Source organism: Setaria italica, chromosome III (genome assembly GCF_000263155.2).
Source record: "Setaria italica strain Yugu1 chromosome III, Setaria_italica_v2.0, whole genome shotgun sequence".
In the NCBI taxonomy this organism is placed as follows: domain Eukaryota; kingdom Viridiplantae; phylum Streptophyta; class Magnoliopsida; order Poales; family Poaceae; genus Setaria; species Setaria italica.
This window is the reverse complement of record NC_028452.1, coordinates 10,594,865-10,604,536: the sequence shown is the minus strand read 5'-3', so window position 1 is coordinate 10,604,536 and position 9,672 is coordinate 10,594,865. Positions and strand designations below refer to the sequence as shown.

General features: G+C 44.9%; 2 protein-coding genes across 2 annotated transcripts; one reads left to right on the top strand and one right to left on the bottom strand.

Annotated features, from left to right (window-relative positions):
• On the top strand, nucleotides 1–1,830 carry LOC101777255 (NAC domain-containing protein 73). The gene is made up of 3 exons (XM_004961169.3): nucleotides 1–390; nucleotides 704–899; nucleotides 978–1,830. The coding sequence occupies exons 1-3, from the start codon at nucleotides 244–246 to the stop codon at nucleotides 1,580–1,582; spliced, it is 948 nt and encodes a 315-aa protein (XP_004961226.1). The 5' UTR covers nucleotides 1–243; the 3' UTR covers nucleotides 1,583–1,830.
• Nucleotides 1,831–1,879: 49 nt separating this feature from the next.
• On the bottom strand, nucleotides 1,880–9,318 carry LOC101777964 (guanylate-binding protein 1). Its single transcript, XM_004961170.3, has 14 exons — nucleotides 8,951–9,318; nucleotides 7,413–7,574; nucleotides 7,092–7,157; nucleotides 6,841–6,984; nucleotides 6,541–6,654; nucleotides 6,338–6,439; nucleotides 5,349–5,534; nucleotides 4,925–5,014; nucleotides 4,710–4,844; nucleotides 4,446–4,568; nucleotides 4,259–4,344; nucleotides 3,554–4,166; nucleotides 3,312–3,389; nucleotides 1,880–3,233 (listed from the first exon to the last, which is right to left on the bottom strand). The coding sequence occupies exons 1-14, from the start codon at nucleotides 9,206–9,208 to the stop codon at nucleotides 2,202–2,204; spliced, it is 3,189 nt and encodes a 1,062-aa protein (XP_004961227.1). The 5' UTR covers nucleotides 9,209–9,318; the 3' UTR covers nucleotides 1,880–2,201.
• Between the last annotated feature and the right edge of the window lie 354 nt (nucleotides 9,319–9,672).

The window sequence follows — 9,672 nt, the reverse complement described above, 5'->3', positions numbered from 1 at the left end:
TCTCTTTCCTTGACCAACCCCCTTTGTTTGTTGCTCCCTCTCCGATCCCTGCCGTCTCTCTCTCTCTCCACACCTCTACATACTGTCTCTAGAGTCCAGCCGGTCTCGTCGTCTTCTTTTAACCCTGCATTATATTCAACCCCAGCCGAGGCGGCGAGCTAAGCTTTGCCGCCCCTGTCATGGGGGTGTTATAGAGATCGAGGCACGCACACCCGCCCTAGTCGCTAGCTTCGTCTCGCGAGGATGACGTGGTGCAATGGCTTCAACGACGTGGAGAGCAGCCTGTCCCCGGCCGCCGCCGTGGCCGCCGCGGGGAAGAAGGCGGCCGCGTCGCTCGCCGTCCTCGTCAAGATGTGCCCGTCCTGCGGCCACCGCGCGCAGTATGAACAGGTAAATATACGTACGCACGCTAGCTGCACGCGTGCCCATGTGTAGGTCTCGTCTATGCGGTAGCTTGGTGGTGCTGAGTTGCATATCCACTAAGAACGACAGATCAGGCCATCAGAAGGAACCTCAGCTCGTCTGAGTTCTTTCTTTGTATACGGACGTTAGTTGCAGCTTGGAAACAGTTCATGCTAATCTCATCTTTCTGCGACGAACGAAAACATGCATGCATCCAAAACAGGGTCCAGTAGCTAGTGGGCTTTGCGCCATGTCGGTGATGACATGGATGAGTGGATGACCATCCTCAATTTTTCTGCAGGAGACCACCACGATCCAGGACTTGCCGGGGCTGCCGGCCGGCGTGAAGTTCGATCCGACGGACCAGGAGCTTCTGGAGCACTTGGAGGGCAAGGCGAGGCCGGACTCGCGGAGGCTCCACCCCCTCGTCGACGAGTTCATCCCCACCATCGAGGGCGAGAACGGCATCTGCTACACGCACCCCGAGAGGCTCCCCGGTACGTACGCACACGTTTTGCATCATGTACCGATCGATGTGTGTTGCATGTCAGCATGTGCGCGCTACTGTGTTTCAGGCGTGAACAAGGACGGGCTCGTCCGGCACTTCTTCCACCGGCCGTCAAGGGCCTACACGACGGGGACGAGGAAGCGGCGGAAGGTGCACAGCGGCGACGGGGACGACGGCGCCAGCGGCGCCGGCGGCGAGACGCGGTGGCACAAGACCGGCAAGACGCGGCCGGTGCTGTCTAACGGCAGGCCCCGCGGGTACAAGAAGATCCTGGTGCTCTACACCAACTACGGCAAGCAGCGCAAGCCCGAGAAGACCAACTGGGTGATGCACCAGTACCACCTCGGCTCCGACGAGGAGGAGCGCGACGGCGAGCTCGTCGTCTCCAAGGTCTTCTTCCAGACGCAGCCCAGGCAGTGCGGCTCCACGGCGGCCAAGGAGGCCGTTGCCGCCAACGCCGTCGCCAACAGCAATGCGCATGCTCTTGGCGGCCATCAACAGGGTGGCAGCGTTCTCAGGGAAGCAAACGGTGTCGATCAGTTCTACAACCCAGGAACAATGATGGGGTACGGCCAGGGGGTCCCGAATAACAGGGTACCTCCTGCTCCTGCTGCAGCTCACTTCATGCCTAACTTCGCAGTGCATGCAGCAAGGGCTACCTTTGGCCCTTGAATCAAGAATTCAGGACGTGAGTAACAAGAACATATTCAATTCGGAATCGGAGACTAAATAGGGATTTAGGAGCAGGTCATGTCATCAGGGTATTTGTCCATGGCCTGAAAAACTACAGCACAAGTGAAGATACATTATGCTGTGACTGTAGAAAGATATCATGTTCTTTGCAGTCTAACTTGACGTTGTTTATGAACTATTAAAACTGTTTCGTTTAACATGCCTTTTTCAATATATATTCCTCATCACATGCAGTTATTCCATCGTAGTACTTTGTATACACAAATCATTCACGGATATGAAAAAGAAGCCATGCTGCTCTGAAGATTCAATCAGTTCATTTCTTCAAGTTTGAACTTTCGGATAGTTCAATCTCACCTACAGCACCACGTACGAAATGACGAACTTCTCAAACACACGTCCTAACTGTGAAGGGCAAACTGATACAAGTGCTTGCCAATGATGCACGCTAAAATGAACAGCACCATTGGAGAAACACACAAAACAGAGTTTTAACTAAGTTACATGCTTTGTTTCACTTCCATCTGAATCGTGTCAATAACATCCAACGCTACAGGATAGTCTAAGCACGAATCTCAAGAGTGTTGCCGAGGAACTACTACTTGCCGACAACATGCTTTTCGTATAAGGCGACGATGTCCTTCTTGTTAGGATTTTTCAACTGGAGCAGTTGAGCACCAAACCCGTGCTTGGTGAGCTCCTGCTTCAGTTTCTGCACAGTGAATTTGGTATAGTCTTCAGTCTCTGTCCCTTGCTGGCTCCCAGTGTAGGTATCTTCACCAATGAACACAGATCCACCGTCCTCTGTGTGATTGTTCTTGAATGGGCTTGTTGTGCTTTTTGATCGTTTCCTACGCCTCCCATTGTTGTCATTGTCGATATCCATATCATGGACAGACTCGGTAGCTTCACCCCTCAAGCGTCTCGCAGAGGTCTTGAGCTTGCTATCGAGTGCAGTCTCATTGAGCTGAACTGATGTCAGCTCTTGTTGAAGCATGTCAAGTTTGCCTTGAGTTGCTTGCAACTGCAATGACAAAGCCTCAGCTCTCTTATTAGCCTCAGCACAAGCTTCACGCTCTGTTGCCAGCAGGCTCTCAAGCACCTGGACCGTGCTGGATCTTTGCTGGTTATTCCGTTTCAACATCTCATCAATCTCTTTTTCACGTTCATCAACACTTTTTTCAAGCAATGCGACCTTGGACACAGCATCCTTCTCTGACTGATGAAGTTTCTCAACCTCTTCCACCATCTTAACCTTGTCTCTTTCTAGAGCCTCAACCTGCCGCTCCATTCTTTCTATCAGTGCAAGTCTCTCCATTGCAAGCCTCTGAGCTTCACCCTTATCCTTTTGAGCAGCAGCAGCTTCTGCACGAGCTACGTCAGCCAATTCCGTTGCTCGTCTGGCCTCCCTTTCAGCTTCCTTGCATCTAATGTCTGTCTCATCAAACTTTTTGCACTCCGCCAAATACTTCTCCTGAAGATGGTTCTTTTCTTGTTCCAGGATCCTCACTTCCTTCTCACGTGAAAGAACTTCACTTCTAATAGACTCCAGGTTATCAGTCAACAATCTGATCTCTTCCTTCAAAGCCAGAGAATCTGATTCATGGCTCTTCAACTTTGCTTCAGTGGCCTGAATTTGATCATTAGCAAAATGAGATTATGTTGACAGGGAGGGAGAGGGAGAAGAGAGAGGGTGAGCCAGACAGACCTCAAGCCTTGAGATCAAACTTGTAGCATGAATTTCGGTTTGGCTAACTTTAGCGCTTAATCTTGAAATTTCCTCTTCCTGTTACACCATAACAAGCAAAAGTTAAGTGACCGAGCACATATACATACAGCTTGGAAGAAAAATAACATTGAATGGATCATAACTTTTCCCCCTAAATCAAAGAATGCATCATAACTTTCCCCCCTAAATCAATAATGCATAACATCGAGAGAAATTATAACCTTCTCAGATAGTTGGTTAGCAAGTTCTGCCCTCAAAGCATCTTCCCTCTCTTGCACTTTCTTGTTTGTACGTTCCTGTGCTACAGCCGCTCTCTGCAGAGCTGTTTTGGCCTCACTAACAGCAACTTCATATTTGCGTTTCCACTCTGATGCTTCCTCTTGAGCAGACTCAGCCTGTTCTCGTGTTGCAGATAATCTGCCCTCACTGATACTTACCCTAGACTCCAGGGAAGCAATTTGAGATTTCAACTTGCTCTCATCTGCCTTTTGCTGCAAAATAATGTGATCATACTTGCTCTTCCAATCATTGGATTCCCGTTTTGCAGTTTCAAGAGAAGAAGACAAGCTCATACACCGCTCTTCCAACTTGCTACCCTTGGCCTGAAGTTCAGTAATACGAACGGAGTAATCCTTTGAAATTTTCTGCTTATCATTGATAACTTCTTCATAGCGCCTCAAGTATTCAGCTCTGTGGCCCTCACTCGCTTCAAGCTGCTTCCTGAGCAATGCCAACTTATCATCGCTCGAATTGCATTTCAATCTTAGGGCATTTCTTTCAGCGTCTATATGCTCCAACTGCCTTCTGAAAAGGTCTAGCACGGGCCCAGCCAAACTGCAGTGATCATTCCAGCAAAAGAATAAAATGGCTGTGTGAGATCATCATTTCACATCGATCAACAATAAGACTAATGAAGAGGTGCCTACCACTGCTGTAGGAATGTGGCTAGCCTTTTCCATTTCCCAGGACCATAGGCCATTGACTCATACTCTGTGAGCAGGCCATCAAGGAGCTGCAGTTAATCCAACAAAAAGGACATTAACATAAACAATAATGAAGAATGAGGTTCTTGTTGATTATGTACACCAGCAGAGAGGTTTGCAGTTTCCTTACCCTGACGACATCATCTAACTTTGCATCAGGACGGTTACATGCTGCCCGCACCTTTGATTCCATGTTCTGTACTCGGTTTGAACATTGCAAATCAGCCTCCAGAAAAGCATTCCTTTTGTAATCCTGCATTCATGTGCTTATCAGTTAGTCTACCAACTCATAAATTACTTCAACAATTGGCAGGCATTTATCAATGGTTCATGTAAAAGACAGTAATAAAAACACATGCTGACTTAAAGCAGTGATGACTAATAATAATGCCACCTCAAAGGCCTTCCTGAGAGAACTGTGAAGAAGCTTTTCAAATTTTGAACGAGCTGGCCCAGCACCCACAGCAGAAGCATTAAAAGCAGTGATAGCCTTCCTCATTGCATCTTCGTGTGCTTCTCTCAAAGAATCCTGCGAATGCCCACAGATCAAAAAAAATTCCAGAAAGTTCAAATGAGAAACTACAACAACTCACTTATTAGCAATCCTACCTCTTCAACTTGTTTTTTCTGGTCAAATGAAGAATTGTAAGCGTCCACAGCAGAATCATATGCCCTCCGACATTCTGCTTCCTCCACACTCTGCATAAAGAAAAAGCTATCAGATAACTTCCAAACAGAAAGGAACTCTTATACATGGTTGAACCGAAGAGGTGCATCAAATTCTATACCAGTTCATCGGCCAATGCATAGGTGTACTCTAGTTGCTCATCAAACAGTTGAGAACGTTTTCATCATTTGCAATTTATGTTTTAATAGTGTTTTTTCTCAATTGCAAATATATGCTGATGCAATGTATATTTCAAAACATACTTGTACATCAGTCAGATCTATGACATGTAGCATTGCATGAATTAAGCTATAAGCCAAAAAAAAGGGAAGAAACAACATAAACCACACTGCTATCTTGATATACCTGCCATGATGAAGATATTGTAGGAACAGCACCACTATTAATGGCATCAAGAAATGATTGTGTCAATCCAGCAAGGATGGGGCCTGTCATTGTACTAGCTCCAAGTTGTTTTGGTCTTGTTCGGTCAAGCACAAATTTTGTGAAAGCATCCAGACCAGATCTGAACTCTGGACGGAAATTAGTCAGCTGTAATAAAGAGACAGGGAAACATTGCATCAACATCAAGCCATTAGACCAACATGATTATGCCAGAATATACTTTATGATTCTAGCTCCTGAAGGGAAAACATGCACCTCATTAATTTATTCTATCGCCACTTGTTGAACAACAAAGTTCCTCAAAACCTAAAGACGTACCTTCATAATTTGTTATTCTCTAACAATGTGTATTTTGTTCATGTTGGGTAGAACTAACCAAATGCCAATATTTACTATTCCAACCAGTCAAACAAGAGTATTCTAGGATACATGTAGTCAAACTTTTTAAAGTTTGGCTATTGGTATCCATCTATTTGAATACTGAGATTGAACAAAGAACAACAAAACAAGTATAGGTTTGTATCAAGACCATACTTTCATATAGATATAATTACAGGTTTTACAAAAATATTGTGAAAATATTACAATACATTCAGTCATCGAAGATGCGTATAAATACCGCCTTCTGCGTCTGGAGGTATATCTACTAATATCATGTAACTAGATATTATTAAAAATTAACACAACAAAAACATACCATAGGATAGTTAATTACTGGACCAAATGGGAAAATACTATAGTTTGCACTGATTCCAGACAAATGCTTGATCTTTCTGACTGGTACCTAACACGCTATTTACCTAGAAGAGTTTTTCTACTACTTTCTTAAATACTCACAATCTAATCAGAACTTCCAAATCTATAGTCAACAAATAAATACAGCGTTTGACTCGAATTTAAAGGACAAGGCCACATAGCAGACTGTTCACTGTAGTGGAAGAAATACTTACAGGAAGTTGATCGAGACGTTGGAGATCTTTCTCATTGTTCACAGGTCGCACAAGTGTAAAGCATTCCCTATCAGGAAAAAGCGCGCGGATGGACTCCCGTATCTTCCAGAATAAAAGAAATAACAGGATAATCCATAAGTCAAGTTACTTAAGCAGAAGTACAGAGCTACATTTCACAGAATAAAAAAAACACACTAACATACCGCGTTCTTTGCAGATACATCCCTCCCTCCACCTTGAACAGGCCTCAGTGCTAGTTCTAGGTAATCACGTGGAGTAATTTTTCTGTTGTCCTCTGTCAAATCCAGGTAGAAGTCCTGTAGGACACGAAGCAGAATGTCATTACATATCAAAGACTGACACATGATGACTGAGGTTAGACACAATATATGTTTGATGGAAGTCAGAAGATGATGCACAACTAGGGATTAATTAAGGCATTCAGCATTCAGGAAACATAATTAATATCAGGAGTTCAGGAGAAAAAGAATGAAATCTCTTACTCTCAACAACCAAACAAAGACAGGTGAAAACTGCCCAAGTTCAGATGCAGTGGACCTTCCGCCTGAGGCCCTGACACGTATATGCTTTGTCATCTCCGTGACCAGTGAGAGACGATCCAATGCAGATTCATCTATACCTCCCATCTAGAAAAAGCGCCACAAGGCTCAGAGAATAGCATCCTTCGATATGAAGAATTACAACTGAAGCACCATGTTCCAAATATGAATAATTCATTCATTCAGGAATGTACCTGGTTGTAGATGAACATGCTTGACAGTAGAACAGCCAAGGAAAATATTTGGATGCTGTAAGTCCCCTGCCAAAAGGGAATCAGTGGGCATGAGACAACAATACAGAAATTATAAATATATCCTGTACTACACAAAACAATCAAATATAAAATCACCAGAAAGGTAAATGGTAGCGAACACTCATAATTATGGTTTCACCCAGAAAGTATGGCTCACCAATAAGGTGTGAATCGATTATAACAATATCATAATTCTTAATACTAATAAATATCATGGTCAATGGAAGGGTGTTACTTCAAAGATAAGCCACTGATACATACCGTTTGATCATAAGCATCAATTCCTTCCGTATCCAACAACACAAGACTGTATTCAGTTCCATCAAGACTAGTTCTCTTCAAAGGCGCACTCCACATCCAAAGTCCCTTAGTGCAAGGCCGATGTGTTGAAGCAACTTGAAAACCACTGCTTCGCCCAAGAAGCTACACACACAGCCAAAATTTTATCATCTGATGCAGAGAATCAAACAAAAATGATACACAATAAAAGAATATCAATCTATACCAAATCTAAGAATACAATGACGCAGAAGATTTACACATCATCTCAATTTACTCCTACCTCCCAAATTTCATCTCATGGATGCAAATGCACATAGAAAAGCATTAACATGCAGTTGTGCACACTTAAAAATCACCTAAAAAGAGAAGAATCAAAACTAGAAAAATCTATAATCTGAAACCTAGAATATGTACAGGTAATAAATATTTCATCTATCAATAAAATCTCATGCTTAACTAAAACCACAAAATTTCTAAAAGACATTTAAAGACTTCGTGCTAATATGACACCAACAAAATGAAGGTGCTAATGAGGCATACGACAGCAGAGCTTTTTAGTCCTAGGCAGGTTGGAGTAGCCTAGAGCTGAAACCAAACAAAAGCCACCACCAACGCAGTGAAATAATTAATCATGGTTTAGCTATGACCAAGAAACTAAACACCGCTTAACAGTAAACTTCACTGCTTAACAGTAAATGCCCTACAGATTCAACAGCAAATCAAAGTCCATAGTGATGTTTGACCAAAATTATTTCATTCCTATTTCTTTTATTTTGGCATCCTACATGTTGTGGTTGTTGAAGATATGCACCAAAGAACAGCTAACCAATGACTTGGAAATCTTTCGTCATTCACTGTTTCACAATCTCAAAACCCAATCATGCATATATATCCAATGTTAGTATAAGTCCAAAAGACACACAAAGGTTCCCTTGGCTAGTTATCCGATGTCCACTTTATATTCATGCTGATAGCCCACCAAAAAACAAAAAACCAATGCAAAGCAGTAACTTACTAATAAAATTTAATACAACATTGTAATACCAGATAACAGCACAGTTCTATAAGATGATGTCCAAATGCTTAAGCGGTAGACCTCATTCGAAACACTGATTTTTCTAGCAATAACCACCCTTAACCATTGCGTGCAGAATTAAGCCCTCCACATTGCTTAATCCTCATTTTCAATTCCCTTTCTCCTCCTGAAAACTGGACACTTGTCGACTTTCAATATCATTATTATGCTTGAGTGAAACATTGGGAACATGCAGCATATTTCCAAATTGCGGGCAAAAGCTCCAATCGACCGTAAATAGACCCTAGAATCCAAGAGGATACCTAAACCCTACTACTCGAGTAGCTCAATTTATCACTTAAAACTTCCAGTTCCCCAATCGACGCCCAAATACATCAGCAGGCCATATCTCAGAAAACAACGCCACAACCCTAGCCGCGCATCACCGATGGCCACACCCAGGCATTCCCCAAGACCTAAGTTCGCCCTGTGGCGCGCGTACCTGGTTGAGCACGAAGCTCTTGCCCTGCCGCGCGCGGCCGCAGACGGAGACCACGCCAACGGGGCCCTTGACGAGCTTCAGCGCCGCCACGGCCTCAGGGTCCATCACGAACTTGCCCTTCTCGTCGCAGTACACCAGCCGCAGCGGCCGCGCGGGTCCCGCCGCCGCGCCTCCGTCCCCGTTCCGAGCGGGGGTCGCGTCGCCGGCACTGGGGCTCCCCCCGCCGGCTCCGCCGCGGAGGCCAAGCATCTGCAGCATCGCAAGTTCGCCGACGGCGGCAAGGGTCCCGTGACTCTCTTTTCTGCTTTCAAAAAATGGGAAGAGGGAAAGGGCGCATCCGCGGGATCGAGAGTGCCCTTGGGGTTAAGCAACGAAGCGACGCGGTCGGTCGGGGTCGGTCGGGGAGAGGAGGGATGAGACGGTTCCCGCTGCCCACAGCGTTGGAATGACGCGCTGGGCGGCAGGCCGGCGGCAGTGTGCACGCGGCTGCCTATTGGGCTTCATATGGGATGAGCTGGACTGTTGGGCCTTGGTCGGTGCAGAAAGCATTTCTTTTTCCCCTTTTTTTCCTTGAGAACAGAGGTTGGTGCGTGAGCTGGACTTCCGTCTTTTGCCACCAAGATGGCCACCATTGAAATCTTTCTTTGCAAGTCAAGTTCGGAGGCATGAATGGTACACTTCCTGTCGTCTCAAACAACGTATATCGTATAAGATCCCATTTG